General features: G+C 48.8%; 1 protein-coding gene across 2 annotated transcripts in view; it reads left to right on the top strand.

Moving 5' to 3' along the window:
• The window catches only part of zswim2 (zinc finger, SWIM-type containing 2), a 129700-nt gene that overhangs the window by 11406 nt on the left and 95236 nt on the right, over positions 1-23058 (top strand). For both annotated transcript variants that reach the window (XM_072477852.1, XM_072477861.1), the window contains exons 2-4: positions 6297-6480; positions 12507-12583; positions 21992-22032. In XM_072477852.1, the coding sequence (XP_072333953.1) occupies positions 6331-6480; positions 12507-12583; positions 21992-22032 (268 nt within the window). In that variant the 5' untranslated portion in view covers positions 6297-6330. The remainder of the gene's footprint in view (positions 1-6296; positions 6481-12506; positions 12584-21991; positions 22033-23058) is intronic.

Raw genomic sequence — 23058 nt, 5'->3', positions numbered from 1 at the left:
CTGCAAGGGTTCTAACAGGGACCAAATCTGTTCTGGAAAGTAAGTATTAATCTGTGTCATTGGGATGGATTGAAAGCATATATATTTTCCTTTCTTGTATAATTGGGAATAGAGATAGTGATTAAGGGTATTGCATTGACTATATGTAGTAGTATTGTTTAAGGGGTAATTGTAAGATATTTTGGGGTGTGAGGTTTAAGATTTTAATACTGTGTTAAGAACGTTTTTTACAAAAGCAAATCCCTATTCTTCGTGTAATCACTCCTGGAGCGAAGTATTCTTTCCGCACAGTCTTACAAAATAAACAAAAATATTGGGGTTTCGGTCCAGTAACTTAGCCACTGGGCTGGGATCGTAATACAATCCAAAATCCCCACGTGTAACCCAATAAGAAATCAACTATCATATGTAAATGATCTGAATTTGCAGTATTGTAAAATTAAGGAGCATGGTGAACTGTAAAGGGGGCTTTAAGTGACAGGTGAGGACATTGGGCAGATACATGTCAGATGTAATAGCCGCATGTAATGTGGAAAAATGGTTGGGATCATTTTGGGAGGAACAAGGAAAGAAAACACTCAATGAAATTAGATTTCAAAAGGACTAGGGCAACAGGTACATAAATCATTAAACTTATAATTTTGTATATAAAAAAATGCGGGGTGTGATTTAACGGCAAATGTTAAGTGCTGTATTGGATGCAACTTCCTAGTGACCGAGTCGGCAGGCCTGTGGCCCATATTTAACAACGCTTAGTGCCAGAAATTCCCATGAGCATCACGGTGGAAATAGCCATCCCGCCAGCTGATTCGTAAGGACCGCGCCTGGCACCTCCCTGCCACCAAGGGAGAGATGCTCATAAACTGCTCCCTCCGAACCAGCTCCCAGGCAGCACACGACCATGAAACTACATAGACCTACTTCACGCTTTGGGGATGCTGACCTGGCCAGGCAGCTGGATACTGCAGATGCGAGACGGGACATCCTGTTCCCCCGAGGGGATTGGAGGACCAGCACCAGGGCCGCCAATGCCACCTGGAAGGCTGAGGCAGTGGCCGACAGTTCAGGCAGCGTGACCAGGATGGCCGACGTTCAGTGCAGGAAGAAGACTGCAAGGATAGGTTAACACCGACCCCTTAGCATCAGTTCCTCTTGCCAACCCCTGACCTCTGACCCCCTCCCCCCCAAAAGGTCAGTGACTGGCACCTCACATCCCCACACAACATATTGCCACACCTGTGCCCCAGCACACCCTGACATCCACCAACACAACCCCTCCATGCCCAGGAGTGGTGCCCACACATGCCACCTGCAATAGGCACCACCCGATGCATCAAACATGTGGCTCACAATGCCCTCTCTCTGTCTCCGCAAGAGAAGTTAGCCCATAATAAGCAGGAAAAGGCCCAGCTAAGCGGCAGGGTTCCAGACATTAGAGTCCTCACCCCCGATGGAGACGGGCCCTGGAGCTCGCGGGGTTGTCTGAGGAGGGAGTAGTTATTGACAGAAAGGTTGGCCTTCGCTGCAGAGGTGAGAATCCACTGCCCCTTCACCCAGATGACCTGTCTCAAGTGAGTTGTTCATGTCAGAACAACTGACTCACTAACCACATGTCCATTCTCTCATAGAATCTCCACCTGATGGAGCCGTGCCATCCGGGATCACCCCTCCGGCACCCAAGCAAACACTTTGGAGGAGAGCTCTGAATAGACCAACATCGAGAGCTCTGAATAGACTCACCATCCACTAGTGCAGCAATGCACACCTCAATGGGAGATATTAGTGAACAGGCTCTTGGGACACAGTCTTGTGAGCATCACACAGATGCTGATGCACATCAAGTCGAGGCAGGAACATCCAAGGGAGTCAGAGGTCTGCTGGATTCCAGAACAGATGCTGAGGAACATGTCCCAGATGCAGGTGGACATTGACAAGGCACTGCAGAGCTTGTCCCAGTCGCTGAGGGATGTGTCCCAGATGCTGGTGGACATTGCCGGGACACTGCAAAGCTGGCCCAGTCACAGGAATCGCCGATGGAGTCAAGTCAACACCGTAATATAGATAATGGGGAGGTGTCAGAACTGGCAGACCCAGATTATACAGAGGCCATTCTGTGTCATGGAGACCCCCACGGCCTTACGGGTACCGGCCAGGAGGAGGGAACATTGAAGGTCAACCCAGTGCCTGCCACCAGGGAGACGATGGTGGTCTTCACGTCACCCCAATCCCACCCTCCTGACATTGGTGGGTCTCATGTTCGGAGGGCAGAATAGAGTGGCATGGAAAGTCGGCCAGAGCCCACTGGCTCCAGGCCCCACCCCCGAAGGATGTCCACCAAGGGCATCGAAGGCCGCAGAGTGCAAAACGCAGCAGTGCTCCACCTCTAATGTGCATCCTGAGGACACAGCTAGACATAGCGGCAGAGCTCGGGAGATGAAGAAGATTGAGCATCACTGAGTGGGCACTGCGGCAGGATGGGCGGGGGGTGGGCGGGGACACCATCTGTAGCTAGGGACAGTGGGAGGTTTCTAATGTTCACCATTAGAACATGTTACACCTGATAATGTGAAGCCTCAATTACGTTAATCTTCATGCCGGGCATGTCTGCACCCCAGTCCCTGTTGACCTCTGGCCCCCCACACCCCTGTTCCGCCAGTACAATGGTCCTTCCCCCACCCTCTGCCCCTCAGGTATGATACTACAGCAAGAGCCCCCGATGCAGACCCCGTGCTGGTGATGGGTGTGAGCACGCTGTCAGCAGAAAGACTGGACATCTGCATAAACTGAGGAGCACCAGAGCTTACCTCATAGAGAGTTATCATCATTCTCCTGTCTTGTATAGTGCTGACATAGGCCCATCACCCGGGGGTTGATGTTACACTGACCCTGGGAGGGTGGAACAGTGTAGTTAGTGGGGGAGGAGTGTGTCGGAGGATCAGGGAGGAAGGATGGAAATGGGTGGGAAGGAGGCGAATGGGGGTGGGGTTGAGCTGACGGACAAAGCCTCGTCCTGTGAGAAGAGGACAAGGATGAGGGCCTCCCTGGTCCTCCGGGCATGCTGGACCCTCACCGAGGCCTGTCCTTCCTCCGGCTCCTCCCGCTGGTCCTCTCCTGCTCCTCCTCCAGCCCATCCTGGTCCGACTCCCCGCATCCTCAGCATGACACCCTGCTGCTGTGCCAGATTATGGAGGGCATAGTGGACAATGACAGAGCTGGAGATCCTCTGGGGGTGCACTGCACCAAGCGATCCAGGCATCGAAACCGCATTTTTAGCAGTCAGATGTACCGCTCGATGGCCGCACTGGTGGCGTAGTGGACTCAATGTATCTGGTCTCGACCTTGGTCTCCGGCCTCCACACTGACGTCATCAGCCAGGATCTCAGCGGGTACCCCTTATCCCCCAAGAGCCAACCTGTCATCCTGGGGTGTCGTTGAAGGCACTGGGGATTTCCGTAGCTGTCATGCACACTCCCGAGGAAGCATGCATGATCCGGAAGTGGTGGTCGCACATGAGTAGAGCATTCAGGGAGTGGAACCCCTTCCTGTTAATGAAGGGCATTCCCTGATGCCCTGGTGTGCACAGGGTGACATGCATGCCATCAGTTACTCCCTGGACTTGGCCATCCCAACGATGGCGGATGAATCCTGCTGCCGTGCTTCGTGATGGGCTTGCTCCAGCTCAAGGTTGACATGGTCAACTGCCCGGGCGTACAGGGCATCCACGAATTCATGTATCCACTTGTGGGCTGTAAATTTTGAAATGCCGCACAAGTTCCCACTTGAGCCCTGGAATGAGCCGCTGGCGTAAAATTTCAGAGTTGCGGTTACCTTCATGCTCACCAGGAGAGGGCATCCTTCTCCTCCACGGGTTACCATGTCTGCAAGATTGAATGGTGGAGCAGACCTGATGGGCTGAGTGGCCTAATTCTGCTCCTATGTCTTATGGTCTTCGGTGCAACAGGAGACCTTGTATGTGTCTCCTGCGGCACATACTGTCTGTCATCTCCTCCTATGACCAACGATGCCTGAACACCTTGGGCCATCGCTGGAGTCTCCCTCTGGGTCCCTCCTAGCCCAATGGCCGCCCAGGTCTGCAGGGGCTACAGCGGCCCCCTGCACATGGGGTACCTCCAGCCTGCATCGATGCTTCTGTCGCCTTCTTCTGCCATAGCAACGCGGCTGCCATTGTGGGGTGAAAAACACCATCCATTTTGGTACCGGTAAGGAATTGGCGAAGGAGAGAGATCAACAATCAGTTAGGGCATCCACCTTCGGACTCTCATAACGCCGAGCCTCCCGCCTTCTCTCAGAATGCCACTCACTGAACCAGTTATGCTGGAGGACCCCGCTCTGCGCACTCACCCCCGGCCACATCAGGAGCCCCTAAACCCCAGACCCCTGCCAGGAACATTTAGGAGACTGTGCTCTGGTGCCCTCCCCTGATCCACACACTTACCCTCTGGTCGTGGGGATATCCCCAGTGCTGCAGCCCAGCTCGTGGGTGTTTGATTATTGGCTGCTGCCTCTGTGGTACTGACGGCCCCAGGTTCAGGCAGAGTGTCCAGGCCTCACAGTTTGATCGGAATGCTAGGCAATAACACTCATCTGAGACATGGCACGTGTATTTACAATAATGCACTTGGGAATATTTTGTTTATTGAAAAGTTAACAGTACCAAAGATTTGAAAATCAATGGCGTAACATTCCACATATCACACAAACCATTAGACAACAAAGAAACGTCACCATTCCATATTGGTACCAATACAAGGTTCATTTTCAAAAAAACAAACACACAGTATCACCCCTCGCAGGTTCCTCAACGGTGCCTGCGTGACCTCTCACTAGGGAGCCAGTTATTCCCCAGGAGTCCGATAGATTATACTTGCATCGCGATAATGAGATGGAGGTTGGTCTTAATTGGGGTCTCACGGCATCCGGAACCCACTACCGGGAGCAGGCTGTTTAGATTGCGAACCAATTCGCACCCGGCGCTGGTTCTAATTTCGACCTCTCCCACTATGTAACCAACGTGCCCGGATCTACTCAAGGCACAATGCAGCCGTTAAATAGCACCCATGATTTCTAGCTTTGTAAATGAGACTAGAATACAAAAGCAAAGAAGTAATGGTAAATATATACAAACCATTCCTTATGCCAGGCATTGTCAAACTCGGGGGCGCAGCCCACGGGTGGGTCACAGGCAGGTGTCGGGAGGGTCCCGGAGCCGTCCGTCGCGGCGCTCCCGATCGCGCAAATCCGCGCGCAACAGCCGCAGCAGCCGGCTTTTAACTATGCCGGTTGCAAGCGGCCTTCAAAATGGCTACGAACATATAAAAAAAATTCGGCCGCACTGTGCATGCGTACCGATGATCGGGCACACATGCGCAGTGCGGTCGCAGTTTTCTTTTATACGGTCGCAGCCTTTTTTTAACAATTTCATGGGGCCAAAGGGACCATTGGGGCCAAAGGGACCCAAAACCATTTCCTCCATTCTTGTCAGCAACAAACAAGGTAAGAGAAAATGGTGGGTCGCGCAGGTCAGCCGGCGTGGGCCTCGAAGGTCGGCTGGCGTGGGCCGCAAAGGTCGACCGACGTGGGTTGCGAGGGGTGGCCGGGTTAGGTCCCGAAGGTTGGCCGGCTGTTAAAAATGAGTCTCCGGAAAAAAAGTTTTAAAAACACTGCCTTATGCTGCAGTTAGAATCTTTTCTCCAATTTAAGAAGGATATCAATGGAATGAGTAGTCATGTTTCTAAAGAGAGAGGATAGAAATGCTATGGACAATGAGAAATTATATTGTTTAAGTCACTGATTTGAGAAGTATGGCATTCTTTACATTGTGTTATTATACAAAAATAGTGTGTACTTATTAAGCAACAACTGCTATTCCACATGTTCACCTTATTGCAAAATAAAGCAGCTTATCAATTTCTATCAGACCTTCTCGTTCAGTGTTTTATCACTCCATTAACTAAGGGAAAAATTGCAGAGGTTCATGAGAACATATCCAGGTAAGACCAATGATTAATGTCAAAAAGATACAACTTTTACACTCCAACTTTATATTGCCGTGAAAGTAGATATAGGACAAGTGTGAAGATAAAATCAAGACTTATGGAGTGACCGATGCCTCGGATTCCGACTCAAGCGGTCTATAGAAAATCGTAAATACCATTCAAGATACAACTTGATTAACAACAAATAAAGCACTCTGAACCTTTCCTGTATGTTAAATAAAATTAACAGATATGTGAGCATGAGGTCTGTAATTTCACTGTTTGTATCATTTTCTTTAGGTACTTGAGATTACCTGAGCCTTACTTTCTCAACATGGCGCGAGCAACTCCGTTAAGAAGAAGTGCAACCGATTTAGTTAGCTGGCATCAAGATGAAGCACTCAAAGCAACAATATACATTCTGAGAGAATTAGGTCCAGTTGGATTTCTTCTTAAAGAAGAGGGTGTCACAAAGTATTTTAAAGTAAGAATACAAAAATTAAGAAGACTTATCCATTTTTAATTGGAATTTATTCCATTATTTAATTTTGACTAATTGAAGTTCTCAGCATTTCTTCGGCTTTGACATTCAGAGAATCTTATGTTGTTTTCATTACTAACACCAAAAAGCATAAAACTCAAGCAACAAGTTACACTTTTCTGTTTACCATTGCCATAACACAAAATCTTTCCCAAAGTTGCATATTATTCCTTGCCATGGTCAAGACCATTTTGGATGTAAATGTTCTCGGACGGTAGTTAGACTGTCTAATTAATTCCTTTCTATTCCACAAATTGTCATTCATTCTTTTCATAGAGTGAGATTACGAGAGCAGGAAATAAATTCAAGGCGGCCTTGTATCCACAATTCACGAGAGGAGGACCTCAGGAACATAATTTACATTTATTTACTGGTCTCAGTTAATATAATGTGGCGATGCCGGGGTTGGACTGGGGTGATCACAGTAAGAAGTCTTACAACACCAGGTTAAAGTCCAACAGGTTTGTTTCGATGTCACTAGCTTTCGGAGCGCTGCTCCTTCCTCATTCACCTGAGGAAGGAGCAGCGCTCCGAAAGCTAGTGACATCGAAACAAACCTGTTGGACTTTAACCTGGTGTTGTAAGACTTCTTACTATGCTCAGTTAATATGAGCATAGATGTTACATAAACATACAGAAAAAAATAAGTATGGAATTATTGCATTCCCAGTAGCATAGAAGTCTGATGTCTAACCAAAGGTTTGAATTCCAATGGAGCTGATTTTTGTTCCCATTTTCTTGGCAGGTGCATGACAGTTGTGGGGCAAAAATCATAAAATGGAACTATCTGCCTTGTTAATACAGTGTCTGTCTTTCAACAATTTCTGAAAAACCCAACCCAAACAAACCCAATTATAAACAGATCTGCTGTAGGCTGCACTGATAATGTGGCAAAAGCATTGAATTTTGTGCATAACCTGACTGCACAAAAAATGTTTAATTCTCTTTCAGTCCCTCTGTGAACCCCAACGAGGGATCATCTTCCTCTCCCTCACTTAAAACAACAACTCCTCAGGAGCTGCCAGATTTGTCGACCTTTCTGTTATTAGTGAACTGCTTGTCAGTGCTCTTTCAGCATTGGTCTGAATAATTTCAATCAAACTAAATCAATGGAATGAAAAGTGGACAGACATTCCATCAGGGATTGAAGAAGGATATTTTAGTATGTTGTTGAATTTCACTCTTTATGGTGAAATTCACGAGGGATAATTTTTATATTAATTTGGAGTACTTTGTAATATATGTCCTTTAATTTTGATAAACAAGAATGAATTATTTACCTTGGATTTGCAAGGAAATGAGAATGGCATTGGAGAGATAATGTGGACAGAATGAAATAGAGATTTACAGAACAGAAACAAGTCACAAGTCAGAAACAAGTCTTTTTGTCTACTATGTGTACACGCACATAGTAAACGGTATCACAAGTGGATAGCACTGTGGCTTCACAGCGGCAGGGTCCCAGGTTCGATTCCCTGCTGGGTCACTGTCTGTGCGGAGTCTGCATGTTCTACCCGTGTCTGCGTGGGTTTCCTCCGGGTGCTCCGGTTTCCTCCCACAGTCCAAAGACGTGCTGGTTAGGTGGATTGGCCATGATAAATTGCCCTTAGTGATCAAAAAGGTTAGATGGGGTTATTGGGCTACGGGGATAGGATGGAAGTGAGGGCTTAAGTGGGCCGAATGGCCTCCTTCTGCACTGTATGTTCTGTATGTTCTATGGTCTCTTGGCCACAGAAAAATACTTTTCACGGTACATGTGACAATTAGTCAATCACACATTTGTGCTCCACACATTCCTCCTCTTACCTTAATTGATCTCACCCCACCAACATATCCTTTCATTTCTTTCTCCCTCATATAATTATCGAACCTCTCCTTAAATTCATTTATACGACTTGCCTTAACCACCATACTGGGTTAAACGGCATTAAGCCAAAAAGGTGTTCCACCTATTACGCAAATGAGGTGATGTGACATATGAATTTCAATGCCAATATGATGCCAGATATTTAGGCGATATGTCCCAGTGACTGGTGGATCATATCAAATAGCACATCCTCTTGGCTGTTTGCAATTGACCATACTCAAGCAGCCATGCTCGTAAAACTCAGAACATAAGTGTCTAGCATTAGATATAATTCTGCAATTGGACAGTACTTAACAATCCCAAGTTTGCTAAAAATTACATTAACAACTAACCAGTTGAGCATGCAATAGGGCTCAATTATGCACGCTGGAAGCTACACATATTCAGATGTAGATCTTGTCCTCTGCACGCCAAAAGTACTTGGCCAGATATTGCACCTTTTACAATTCAGCAAAAGTATTGGAGACAACCATTCCCTGGTACATTTTATGTTTTAAAAATCTTTTTATTGTCATTTTCCAAATTTATAAACAGTTATATACATTGTTTGCCGCGTTAATTTATTGTATTGTACAGAAAGGTTTATCCTGTCCTTCCCTTAATTTACCCTGTGTACATTTTGCCCCCTCTGGCTCAGCTTGTGGTCCCCCCCGCCCCCCCCCCCCCCCCCCCCCCCGCCACCTCGAACTTTGGCTGTGTTTCCCGTGTGATTGCGGAGAGGTTGCCCCCTCCCCCATTGTTCCCTATTTGTGACTTTCCAGCCTTTACTCTTCCTCCCCCCCCCCTCCCTCCACCCAGGTTGCCCATTCATCTGGTTTCCCCCCCCACCCTTATTTTCCCCGTGTCCTTCCTCTCTTTCTTTCTGTCTCTCCCGTTTCCCCATCTTACTCATTGTTGCTGGCCTCGAACAGGTTTTGGAACAGGTTGACGAACTGCCCCCATGCATTTAGGGAGCCTTCCTCCGATCCTTGGATGACATACTTGATCTTCTCCTGGTGGAGAAATTCAGTAAGGTCAGCGAGCCAGTCTGCAACTGTGAGCGGTGCTGCTGATCGCCAGCTGAGCAGGATTTTGCGGCGTGCGATTAGGGAAGCGAAAGCAAGGTCGTCGGCCCTCTTCCCCATGTGTAGCTCTGGCTGCTCCGATACCCCGAAGATTGCCACAATTGGGCATGGTTTCACCCTCACCCCCACAACCTTGGTCATTGCCTCGGAGAAGGCTGTCCAGAACCCAGCATGTTTGGGACAAGCCCAAAACATGTGGGTGTGGTTGGTCGGGCCTCTTTGGCATCGTACACATTTGTCCTCCACCTCCGGGAAGAACCTGCTCATTCGGGGCCTGGTCAGGTGCACTCTGTGCACCACTTTGAACTGCATGAGGCTGAGCCTTGCGCAGGAGGAGGTGGAGTTGGCCCTGCTCAGTGCCTCGCTCCAGTGTCCTCACCCTACTTCTGTCCCCAGTTCGTCCTCCCATTTCCATCTGGTCTCGTCCAGTGGTGTTCGAGCTCTGCCCAGTAGCTGTCCAAACATTTTCCCACATAGTCCTCCTTCTTTGCTGCTTGTACTTATCAGGTCCTCTAATAGTGTGGTTTCTGGGGCCCCGGGGTACCCTACTGTCTCTTTGCGGAGGAAGTGCTTTATTTGCAGGTGTCCTGTCCTGTCGGCAGTTCCCACTTCTCCGTCAGTTCATCCAGTGTCGCCAGTCTATGCCCTGCGTAAAAGTCCCTGACCGTCAGTGCACCCCCGTCCCGCCTCCATTTCCTAAAGGTAGTGGCTAGCATGGCTGGGGGAATCTGTGATTGCCGCAGATGGGTGCCATGTGGGACATCCTAGTTAGCCCAAAGTGCTGTCTCAGTTGGGCCCACGTTCTCAGCCTGGCCGCTACCACTGGGCTTGTTGTATATTTTGGCGAGGGGGATGGGAGTGCTGCTGTAGCCAGGGCCCGGAGGGTCGTTCCCTTACAGGAGGCCCCCTTCATCCATACCCACTCTTGAGTCAGGTACGTGCACCCATCCCCTCTTTCCGTCGTTGCTGCCCTGTCATAGTACTGCAGATTCGGTAACGCCAAGCCACCTTTTATTTTCCTTTGCAGTGTCGGTTTGGGAATTCTCGGGGTATTCTCCCCCACACAAACGGCATGATTAAACCGTCTACGTTTTTGAAAAAGGCCTTGGGGATGAAGATCAGTATGGATCTGAACAGGAAGAGGAACCTTGGCAGTGCATTCATCTTGATCATCTGCACTCTCCCCGCCAGAGAGAGTGGGAGTGAGCCCCACCTCTGTAGGTTCTTTTTTTACTTCCTCCACCAGGCGGTCAGATTCCACTTGTGGATCTGTGTCCAGTCCCTGGCTATTTGGATCCCCAGGTATCGGAATCTGTTCTGGGCCGTTTTAAACTGGAGCCCCTCCAGCTCTGCCCCTCTCCCATTTGGGTACACTGGGAATGCCTCACTTTTGCCCAGGTTAAGTTTGTAGCCCGAGAAGGTTCCAAACTCTTTCAGGATCTGCATGATTGCCTTCAGGCCTTCCTGCGGCTTCAAAACATATATGAGCACGTCATCCACTTAGAGTGAAATTCTGTGCTCTCTGTCTCCTCTCTGGATGTCTTTCCAGCTTTTTGTGTCCCACAGGGCTATCGCCAGGGGTTCGATCGTAAGCTCTAACAAGAGTGGGGCAACGGGCAGCCTTGCCTTGTGCCTTTTTGTAGCTCTAAGTATTCAGAGCTGGTGGTGTTGGTTCGAGCGTTATATCAAAGTCTCACCCAGGCGGTGAATCCCGCTCCTAGCCCAAACTGTTGCAGTACCTCAAGGAGGTACTTCCATTCGACTCTGTCGAAGGCCTTTTCTGCGTCCAGAGAGCCAATCACCTCTCCCCGGAAGGGGTCATTATTACATTCAGCAACTGTCTGATGTTCGCAGTGAGTTGCCTACCCTTGGCAAAACCTGTTTGGTCCTCTGCGACCACCTCTGGTACGCAGTCTTCCACCTTTTGGCCAGGACCTTTGCGAGTATTTTTAGTCCACTTGCCATACAAGCTACATCCTTTTCTTAGCAGTATAAATTGTTGTTCCCTTTGAAATTTGAAATTCTTGCATCTATCCTAAAGAGTGCAAGATGAACATCCTAATGTTTTTTTTTTTTTAACCAATACTCAATTGTCAAATTTGGAAACCTAGAGTATGTGAAAAAATGGTCATAACACAGGCAATTAAACAAATAAATAAGGATAAATATCACGTTTAATTAGAGAACACTTTTTTCTTTATTTAGAATAAGTTATTGGGGCATGATTTTACTGCCGTTCATGCTGGGGGGATCTTCCGGTCCTGCCAAAGGCACGCTTCGCCATAGGTTTAACGGCGGCAAGTTGCCTTCAACAGGAAACCCTGTTGACAACGGCGGGACCAGAAGATCCCGCTGCTTCTCGCCACCACAAAATATGCGGCAAGTTGCTCAGTAAATCCCACCCACTATTTTTACTTGAACCTTAAAATCATGAAAGAACAAGTCAGGATTCAGTAAAAATGTTATTTCTACCAATAGAAATGAAGAGAAAGGAATCTGTATTTGCAACTCCACATTTATTCTGTATACACCTCTCGCTGCCTCAGGAAGGCAGACAGCATTATTAGAGACCGCTCCCACCCAGGCATTGCCTTCTTCCAGACCCTTCCATCAGGCAGAAGGTACAGAAGTCTGAAGACCCGCACTTCCAGACACAGGAACAGCTTCTTCCCCACAGCTACAAGACTCCTCAACGACTCCCCCTCGGACTGATCTGTTCCCTGTAAAAATACTATTCATGACACCCTATGCTGCTCTTGCTCATGTATTTGCTTTGTTTGCTTTGTTTGGCCCCTTGTTCCGCCCTGTAAACAATCACTGTTTTGTCGATGTACCATTTGTCAATGTTCTCTGTTGATTATTCTTGTGTCTACTATGTACGTACTGTGTACGTTCCTCGGCCGCAGAAAAATACTTTTCATTGTACTTCGGTACATGTGACAATAAATCAAATCAAATCAATCACATGAACAGGCAGTGTTGGATATTTGTGGAAATGTGGAACTACACTAATATCAATTATTTGTATTTCCTGGAAGGTGAATATAGGAAATCTTCACAACTGTAGCTGTTCCACATTTATCAAAGAAAAGGACCTCTGCAAACATATCTGCTGGTGAATTCATTTTCTTACACTGTTTTTGATTCAAGGGGCAAATTTCTGAATTTAAAAAATGTCATAATGTTTCAATCTGGAATCTTTTGTGGGTGGTAGGTTAAGCAGCTGGCCATAAACTGGATCATGATATCATCTTACTGTTAAGGGAATTCTTAATAACCTTTTACAATTGGAGATTGATTTGCCCATATGCGTCTTCAGAAGAACACAACTCTTATTTTTCGTCAGTATTCACACTGGAAAAAGACAATGTTGTCGAGGAGAATACTGAGATTCAGGCTACTAGACTAGAAGGGCTTGCGGTTCATAAGGAGGAGGTGTTAGCAATTCTGGAAAGTGTGAAAATAGATAAGTCACCTGGGCCGGATGGGATTTATCCTAGGATTCTCTGGGAAGCTAGGGAGGAGATTTCTGAGCCTTTGGCCTTGATCTTTAAGTCATCTTTGTCTACAGGAATAGTGCCAGAAGACTGGAGGATAGCAAATGTTGTCCCCTTGTTCAAGAAGGGGAGTAGAGGCAACCCAGGTAACTATAGACCAGTGAGCCTTACTTCTGTTGTGGGCACAATCTTGGAAAGGCTTATAAGAGATAGGATGTATAATCATCTGGAAAGGAATAATTTGATTAGAGATAGTCAACACGGTTTTGTGAAGGGTAGGTCGTGCCTCACAAACCTTATTGAGTTCTTTGAGAAGGTGACCAAACAGGTGGATGAGGGTAAAGCAGCTGATGTGGTGTATATGGATTTCAGTAAAGCGTTTGATAAGGTTCCCCACGGTAGGCTACTGCAGAAAATTCGGAGGCATGGGATTCAGGGTGATTTAGCAGTTTGGATCAGAAATTGGCTAGCTGGAAGAAGACAAAGGGTGGTGGTTGATGGGAAATGTTCAGACTGGAGTCCAGTTACTAGTGGTGTACCACAAGGATCTATTTTGGGGCCACTGCTGTTTGTCATTTTTATAAATGACCTGAAGGTGGGCGTAGAAGGATGGGTGTGTAAATTTGCAGATGACACTAAAGTTGGTGGAGTTGTGGACAGTGCGGAAGGATGTTACAAGTTACAGAGGGACATAGATAAGCTGCAGCGCTGGGCTGAGAGGTGGCAAATGGAGTTTAATGCAGAAACGTGTGAGGTGATTCATTTTGGAAGGAATAACAGGAAGACTGAGTACTGGGCTAATGGTAAGATTCTTGGCAGTGTGGATGAGCAGAGAGATCTCGGTGTCCATGTACATAGATCCCTGAAAGTTGCCACCCAGGTTGAGAGGGTTGTTAAGAAGGCATACAGTTACTTCCGGTTGCGGCGATGACCAGCTAAGCCGCATGTTTCGGCGGCTCCAGCTCATACGGACCTTCGGGCTCTTTTAAGAGCCCCGACGGGGAATTTTTTCGGGACAAAACCCGGTGTGGGGTGAGACAACAGGGAGTCCCCCCCCCCCCCCCCCCCCCGCCCCCAGCGAAAAAGAAAAATATCGGCGGCGGCGGCCAGATCTCGAAGAATCCTCGAGGACAGCGGCAGAAGGAAGAAAGGAGCAAGATGGCGGCGGAGGGAGCCCAGGCGACATGGGGACCGGACCAGGATGAATTTTTAAGACGGTGTGTGGAGCTGCTAAAAAAGGAGGTGCTGGCCCCGATGCTACAAGCAATTGAGGGGCTTAAGGAGACACAAAAGACCCAGGAGATAGAGCTCCGTGTGGTGGAGCAGAAGGTGACTGACAACGAGGACGAGATCCTGGGCCTGGTGGTCAAAATGCAGACGCACGAGGCGCTCCATAAGAAGTGCATCGAAAGGATTGAAGTCCTAGAAAACAGAACACGGAGAAAGAACCACCGGATCCTGGGTCTCCCCGAGGGAGTGGAAGGAGCTGACGGCAGGGCTTACTTGAGTACGATGCTACGCTCGCTAATGGGAGCTGAGGGCCCCTTGGAAGTGGAAGGGGCCCATCGGGTCCCTGCGAGGAGACTAAAGGCGGGAGAACCACCTAGGGCGATGATCGTGCGATTTCACCGCTTCAATGATAGGTGGTTCTGAGATGGGCCAAGAAGGTACGGAGTAGTAGGTGGGAGAATGCGGTGGTACGAGTGTATCAGGATTGGAGTGCGGAGGTGGCGAGAAGGAGGGCGAGCTTCAATCGAGCCAAGGAGGTGCTGCACAAGAAGAAAGTGAAGTTTGGGATGTTGCAGCCGGCGCGACTGTGGGTCACGCACCAGGAGAGGCATTACTACTTTGAAACGGCGGAAGAAGCATGGACCTTCATTAAAAACGAGAAACTGGATCAGAACTGAGGGACTGATGTTGGAGGGGAAACGACAATGCTGATGTATATAGAAATGTAAATTGGGGAGGGGGGGACATTGAGAAATGTGGGCGCTGGTGGGGGAGGGGAAGAAGAGACTCAGGCGAGGAATGGGAGTGGGGCGGCAGAGGGATCTGCGCCACGAGGGGCAGGACGGCTCTAGAGAACACAAGGTTTCTTTTTCTTGTTCCCGCGTCAGAAAGATGATGGCGGGAAGATAGGCGCAAGGTGGATGGGAGTTCCTCACAGAGAGCGGGAGAAGCCGGGGTCAGTTGAAGTCAACTGACCTTCGGAAGCAATATGGGGGGGGGGGGATAACTGGGTTGCTGCTGCGGAGATCGAGAAGGAACTGGTAAAAGAAAAGGTGGTCGGGGCGGGAATGCGCCGCCTGGGGGACGTGTGGGTGAGCGGTACCGGGACGTGGGACTGGCCCAGAGAGGGTGATGGCTAGTCGACAGGGGAGGGGGGCGGGCAGCCCCCCAGTCCTGCTGATCACGTGGAACGTGAGAGGCCTAAATGGCCCGATTAAGAGGGCCCGAGTGTTCGCGCACTTAAAAGGACTGAAGGCAGACGTGGCCATGCTTCAGGAGACGCACCTGAAGGTGGCGGACCAGGTTAGGTTAAGGAAAGGATGGGTGGGACAGGTGTTCCACTCGGGGCTGGACGCAAAGAATAGGGGGGTGGCCATATTGGTGGGGAAACGGGTGTCATTCGAGGCTCGGAACATTGTAGCAGACAGCGGTGGCAGATATGTGATGGTGAGCGGCAGACTGCAGGGAATGGAGATCGTGTTGGTTAATGTATATGCCCCGAATTGGGATGATGTGGGATTTATGAAGCGGATGCTGGGACGTATCCCGGACCTGGAGGTAGGAAACCTGATAATGGAGGGGGACTTCAACACCGTGCTGGACCCAGGGTTAGATAGATCTAGATCTAGGACCGGAAGAAGGCCGGCAGCGGCCAAGGTGCTTAGGGGGTTTATGGACCAAATGGGGGGAGTGGATCCGTGGCGATTTGTTAGGCCGGTGGCAAAAGAGTTCTCCTTTTTCTCCCATGTCCATAAGGTGTACTCCCGGATAGATTTCTTTGTTTTGGGAAGGTCACTGATTTTGAGGGTGGAAGGAACTGAGTACTCAGCCATAGCTGTTTCAGATCATGCCCCACACTGAGTGGACCTGGAACTAGGAGAGGAGAGGGAGCAGCGTCCACTCTGGCGACTGGATGTGGGATTATTGGCGGATGAGGGAGTCTGCGGAAGGGTGCGGGGATGTATCGAAAGATACCTGGAGGCCAACGACGACGGGGAGGTCCGAGTAGGAGTACTATGGGAAGCACTAAAAACGGTGGTCAGGGGAGAGTTGATCTCCATCAGGGCTCACAAGGGGAAAACAGAGGCCAAACAAAGGGAAAGACTACTGGGGGAGATTTTGAGGGTAGATAAAAAATATGCGGAGGCCCCGGATGAAGGACTATACAGGGAGAGGCGACGACCCCAGACGGAGTTCGATCTGCTCACCACAGGGAGGGCAGAGGCACAGTGGAGGAAGGCACAGGGGATGAGATATGAATATGGGGAAAAGGCAAGTCGCCTGTTGGCCCACCAGCTGCGAAAGAGGACAGCGGCGAAGGAGATCGGGGGAGTTAGGGATGAAACGGGAGCCACGGTGCAGAGAGCAGGGAAGATAAACGAGGTGTTTAAGACCTTTTACGAGAGGCTAGAAAGGTCCCAACCCCCGGAGGGAAAAGAAGGGATGCAGCAGTTTCTGGACCAACTAATGTTCCCGAAGGTGGAGGAGCAGGAGGTGGCAGGCCTGGGGGCGCCAATTGGGGTGGACGAGGTGACCAGAGGGCTGGGGAACATGCAGGCAGGGAAGGCCCCGGGACCAGATGGGTTCCCGGTGGAATTCTATAGAAAATATGTGGACTTGTTGGCCCCGCTGCTGGTAAGAACCTTTAACGAGGCCAGAGAAGGGGGGACCCTACCCCCGACAATGTCGGAGGCGACGATATCACTAATCTTGAAGCGAGATAAAGATCCGCTGCAGTGCGGGTCCTATAGGCCTATCTCATTGCTAAATGTGGACGCCAAGTTGCTGGCAAAGAGGATGGAGGATTGTGTCCCGGGGGTGGTGCACGAAGACCAGACAGGGTTCGTAAAGGGGAGAAAATTGAATGTCAACGTGCGACGGCTATTAGGGGTGATAATGATGCCCCCAGCAGAGGGGGAGGCAGAGATAGTGGCGGCAATGGATGCAGAGAAGGCATTTGATAGGGTGGAGTGGGAGTATCTATGGGAGGTGCTGAGGAGTACGGGGAGGGGTTTGTCAGCTGGGTTAAACTCCTCTATGGGGCCCCAACGGCAAGTGTGGTCACAAATCGGCAAAGGTCGGAGTATTTTCGACTACACAGGGGAACAAGACAGGGATGCCCGCTGTCCCCATTACTGTTCGCGCTGGCAATTGAACCACTGGCCATAGCGCTGAGAGACTCCAGGAAATGGAGAGGGGTGGTTAGAGGGGGAGAGGAACACCGAGTGTCACTCTATGCGGATGACCTACTGCTGTATGTGACGGATCCAGTGGGGGGGATGACAGAGGTCATGCAGATATTGAGGGAGTTTGGAGATTTCTCGGGATATAGGCTTAACATGGGAAAGAGTGAGCTTTTTGTGATACACCCTGGGGACCAGAGTAGAGGGATAGATGGCCTACCGCTAAGGAGAGTGGAAAGAAACTTCCAATACCTGGGGATTCAGATAGCCAGGAGCTGGGGAACCTTACACAGACTCAATCTGACATGGCTGGTGGAACAAATGGAAGAGGATTTCAAAAGGTGGGACATGCAGCCGCTGTCACTGGCGGGCAGAGTGCAGGCAATTAAGATGATGGTCCTCCCGAGGTTCCTATTTGTGTTCCAATGTCTCCCTATACTGATCACTAAGGCCTTCTTTAAAAAAATAGATAGGAGCATCACGAGCTTCGTGTGGGCAGGGAAGGCCCCGAGGGTAAGGAGGGGGTTCCTACAACGTAGCAGAGACAGAGGGGGACTGGCGTTGCCGAATTTGGGTGACTACTATCGGGCCGCCAACGTGGCGATGATTCGTAAATGGATGATAGAGGGAGAGGGAGCGGCGTGGAAAAGGTTGGAGATGAAGTCCTGCAAAGGGACGAGCTTGAAGGCGCTGGTGACGGCGCCATTACCGCTCTCCCCGAAAAAGTTTACCACGAACCCAGTGGTGGCGGCAACATTAAGTATCTGGGGGCAATGGAGGCGACAGAGGGGTGTGCTGGGAGCCTCGGTGTGGTCCCCGATCAGGAACAACCATAGGTTTGCCCCAGAGAGGCTGGACGGAGGATTCCAGATCTGGCACCGGGCAGGAATCAGGAGAGTGGGAGACTTATTTATAGATGGGACGTTTGCGAGTTTGGGAGCGCTTGAGGAAAAGTATGAGCTGCCCCTGGGAAATACCTTTAGGTATATGCAGGTGAGAGCGTTCACGAGACAACTGGTGAGGGAATTTCCGCTGCTCCCGACACAAGGGATCTAGGACAGGGTGTTTTCGGGGGGGTGGGTCGGGGAGGGCAAAGTGTCCGAGATATACCGGGAGATGAGAGAAGAGTGGGAGGAGCTGGTGGACGAACTGAAGGGAAAATGGGAAGAAGAGCTCGGGGAGGAGATTGAGGAGGGTTTGTGGGCTGATGCCCTAAGCAGGGTAAATTCCTCTTCCTCGTGTGCCAGTCTTAGCCTGATCCAATTTAAGGTGCTGCATAGAGCACACATAACGGGAGCACGGTTGAGCAGGTTCTTCGGAGTGGAAGACAAGTGTAGGAGGTGCGGGGGAAGCCCGGCGAACCACACACATATGCTTTGGTCGTGTCCGGCACTGGAGGGATATTGGAGGGGAGTGACGGGAGTGATCTCGAAGGTGGTGAAGGTCCGGGTCCAGCCAGGCTGGGGGTTAGCTATATTTGGAGTAGCGGATGAGCCGGAAGTGCAGGAGGCGAAAGAGGCCGATGTTGTGGCCTTTGCGTCCCGAGTAGCCCGGCGTAGGATTTTACTCATGTGGAAGGAAACAAAACCCCCCAGCCTGGAGACCTGGATAAACGATATGGCGGGGTTCATAAAACTGGAGCGGATGACGTTTTCGCTGAGAGGATCGGCTCAAGGGTTCACCAGGCGGTGGCAACCGTTCCTCGACTATCTAGCGGAACGTTAGGGGGAAGATAGATAGCCAGCAGCAGCAGCCCAGGGGGGGGAGGGGAGGAGGGGGGGCTAAATTGTTTGTGTTCTAGATGGGGAGAGGGGGTGGGGGGAGCATTACTTTGTGTTATTTGGTTAGTTTACTATATTATTTAAACAATGTTATATAGCAGGTATTATGCTACCATTTTTGTTGATTTGTAAGGGAAAAAATTGTGTTTGAAAACTTTAATAAAATATATTTTTTTTTAAAAGAAGGCGTACAGTGTGTTAGCTTTTATTGGTAGAGGGATTGAGTTTAGGAGCCATGAGGTCTTGTTGCAGCTATACAACACTCTGGTGCGGCCGCATTTGGAGTAATGTGTGCAATTCTGGTCGCTGCATTATAGGAAGGATGTGGAAGCATTGGAAAGGGTGCAGAGGAGATTTACCAGAATGTTGCCTGGTATGGAGGGAAGATCTTATGAGGAAAGGCTGAGGAACTTGAGGCTGTTTTCGTTAGAGAGAAGAAGGTTAAGAGGTGACTTAATTGAGGCATACAAGATGATCAGAGTATTGGATAGGGTGGACAGTGAGAGCCTTTTTCCTCGGAAGGTGATGTCTAGCACGAGGGGACATACCTTTAAATTGAGGGGAGATAGATATAAGACAGATGTCAGAAGTAAGTTCTTTACTCAGAGAGTAGTAAGGGTGTGGAATGCCCTGCCTGCAACAGTAGTGGACTCGCCAACACTAAGGACATTCAAATGATCATTGGATAGACATGTGGACAATAAGGGAATAGTGTAGATGGGCTTTAGAGTGGTTTCACAGGTCGGCGCAACATCGAGGGCCGAAGGGCCTGTACTGCGCTGTTATGTTCTATGTTCTACTGACTGGCCCATTGGGACTGGCATTTTGAAGAAAATTGCAGTTAAGTTTAACCACTGAAAGTTAAAGAAAGGACATAACACAGCAATAGTCATGCAAATACATTTTGAAAAGCAGAAATTCCTTAAAATCTGTACAAGTAAGCACAACCCCCAACTATTTTCTTCGATATGCCAGCTCAAAGTTGAAAGTAAATAGGGGCTGATTTAGCACAGGGCTAAAGAGCTAGCTTTTAAAGCAGACCAAGGCAGGCCAGCAGCACGGTTCAATTCCCGTACCAGCCTCCCCGAACAGGCGCTGGAATGTGGCGACTAGAGGCTATTCACAGTAACTTCATTTGAAGCCTACATGTGACAATAAGCGATTTTTATTTTTCATTTCATTTCAAATAAGTTCTACCATCTTCTCAAAATTAATGTATAAAAATAAATATTTCTGTAGTTAATATTTGCTTTTGTCTTGAGTATGAATTGGCTAAGATTTTGGCATTGCTTTGGAGTTAGTTTTGTTGAATTGCACACGTTTCTGCTTTTAATTCTAATGATTCTACTGCTTTTACTTTTGAAGTAGTTAGACATGTGTGAACTGTTAATTTTCTCGGAGAATTTACCGTGCTGAGTGAGCACAGTCAGTTCTCATTGTAGCTCCAGAAGAAGAATTATATATTTATTTGAAACTATTTCAATGAAGGATTGCATAAATTTCACACAGCTACATTATAATTGAAGCAAAGGAAAGTATGTGGGAGAGGGAAGTACTTTTGGTAGAAATTACTTTGTTTTCTCTTACCACCTTGTTTAAGCGTGGGTATCTCATCAGGGATCTGCTCAGCAAATGTCATCAGTATGAGTGGCTGTTCAGCATGTTTTCCCCTTCCTGGATGTTAAGTGGAAAGTGTCTTAGCCAGGAAAATTCAGCACTAATTGAGCACTGTTGTGTATTTGGCCAGTACTGAACTTTCCCAGCATAGGCACCTCCCAATCTGCATTTAGGAAAGGAAAGGATGTCAATCAGTATTCTTTCCCAAGGAGACGCCATTAGTCATACAGCCGATATTATCTGAGTCATTATTTAATGAGAGGGCAAGTTTGGAGTGGGTCTCTATACGACAAACAAGTAGCACATCAAATATCTTTCATCATTAGATCATAATGACAATTAGATGGAAGGGAAGCACTTCATATTCTGAGCACTCCCTTTGTGTTTTTCTCCTTTTGCAAACTTAAGCTGTGAAAATATAATTAGTAGGTTAATGAAAACATTATTAAGTATGTGGAAATAGTGCTGATCTATGCAAGTTTATGGAGCAAATAGTGTAGTCCTACAGACTAGCCAATAATGTCTTCACTCAAAGGGTCATGAATCTTTGGAATTGTGTACCACAGAGGGTTGTGGATGCTCTATCATTGACTATATTTAAGGCCGAGAAGACAGATTTTTGATGTCTGAGGGAATTAAGCGATATGGGGAATGGGCAGAAAATCAACGCATTAAATAATGGAGCAAGCTCAAGGGCTGTATGGTCTCCTCCCATTTCTTGTATCCAATTGTAGTCTCCAGTTTTTGCTGAGTTAGCTGATCTCAGCTGAAATGTTAGAAGGTATTATGATTGTTCTTGTACCCTGGGTTAAAGAAAGGTAAATTAGTTTTGGTTTCTCTTCCTTATTGCGAACCATGAATCACTACTGGTGCACATGCGTGGAGTACACGTTTTGCCCACTGCAGTTAAATACCCTGCCAACATTCACTATTAAGGCTTGGACATGTATAATGACCAGGTGAAGAATGTATTCAAATGCCATGAGCACTGAGAATCACTCCCTACTATGGAGTTAACCCATTCAAAATTTAAGATAAAAGGAGAAAATTGAACTTCAAAATAATCATAATAATAATCATTATTAGTGTCAAATGTAGTCTTACATTAACACTGCAATAAAGTTCCTGTGAAAATCCCAAATACTGCCTCTGGTTATGTTGAAATTAACATTTTGCTATTTTTGGACATATTTTAACTTATTTTCTTTTCAAACAGGATTTTGTTAAAGAAGTTCAGGTTACCACGTGGTCATGAATGTAAGTTTTAGAATTCACTTATAGATTTTAGAATATTGCTGGGGTTTAAGTTTAACCTCACTTAATGGAATGTTCTAAACTGTCCTTTCAAACTGAAATAAATAAAACTCACCAGGGTTGCAAAGAATATAATGGGCGCCATTCTCTGACCCCCCCGCCGGGTTGGAGAATCGCCGGGGGCTGCCGTGAATCCCGCCCCCGCCGGTTGCCGAAGTCTCCTGTACCGGATATTCGGCGGGGGCGGGAATCGGGCCGCGCCGGTTGGCGGGCCCCCCCCCGCTGGATTCTCCAGCCCGGATGGGCCGAAGTCCCGCCGATAAATTGCCTGTCCCGCCGGCGTGGATTAAACCACCTTTTGAACGGCGGGACAAGGCGGCGTGGGCGGGCTCCGGGGTCCTGGGGGGGGGCGCGTGGCGATCTGGCCCCGGGGGGTGCCCCCACGGTGGCCTGGCCCGCGCGGGGCCCACCGATCCGCGGGCGGGCCTGTGCCGTGGGGACACTCTTTCCCTTCCGCCTCCGCCACGGTCTCCACCATGGCAGAGGCGGAAGAGACTCCCTCCACTGCGCATGCGTGGGAAACTGTCAGCAGTCGCTGACGCTCCCGCGCATGCGCCGCCCGGGGATGTCATTTCCGCGCCAGCTGGCGGGGCAACAAAGGCCGTTTCCGCCAGCTGGCGGGGCGGAAATTCCTCCGGCGTCGGCCTAGCCCCTCAATGTTGGGGCTCGGCCCCCAAAGATGCGGAGCATTCCGCACCTTTGGGGCGGCGCGATGCCCGTCTGATTGGTGCCGTTTTGGGCGCCAGTCGGCGGACATCGCGCCGTTTCGGGAGAATTTCGCCCAATATCTTTCATTTTCATTACATTCTTACATTTGAAGATAAACCATTTGTACATTTCATCTTTTATATTTGCTGCCAGTGAAGCCCGCATCCAAATAATTTTCATTTACTTATATTCTAGCACTCAGTTAGCCCACTTATATTCTAGCACTCAGTTAGCCTCAGCTGTCCGCAAGCTGATGCACGG

This window comes from Scyliorhinus torazame, chromosome 2 (genome assembly GCF_047496885.1).
Source record: "Scyliorhinus torazame isolate Kashiwa2021f chromosome 2, sScyTor2.1, whole genome shotgun sequence".
Lineage (NCBI taxonomy): Eukaryota > Metazoa > Chordata > Chondrichthyes > Carcharhiniformes > Scyliorhinidae > Scyliorhinus > Scyliorhinus torazame.
The sequence above is the reverse complement of the archived record's forward strand: the minus strand, read 5'-3'. Positions and strand labels throughout refer to the sequence as shown.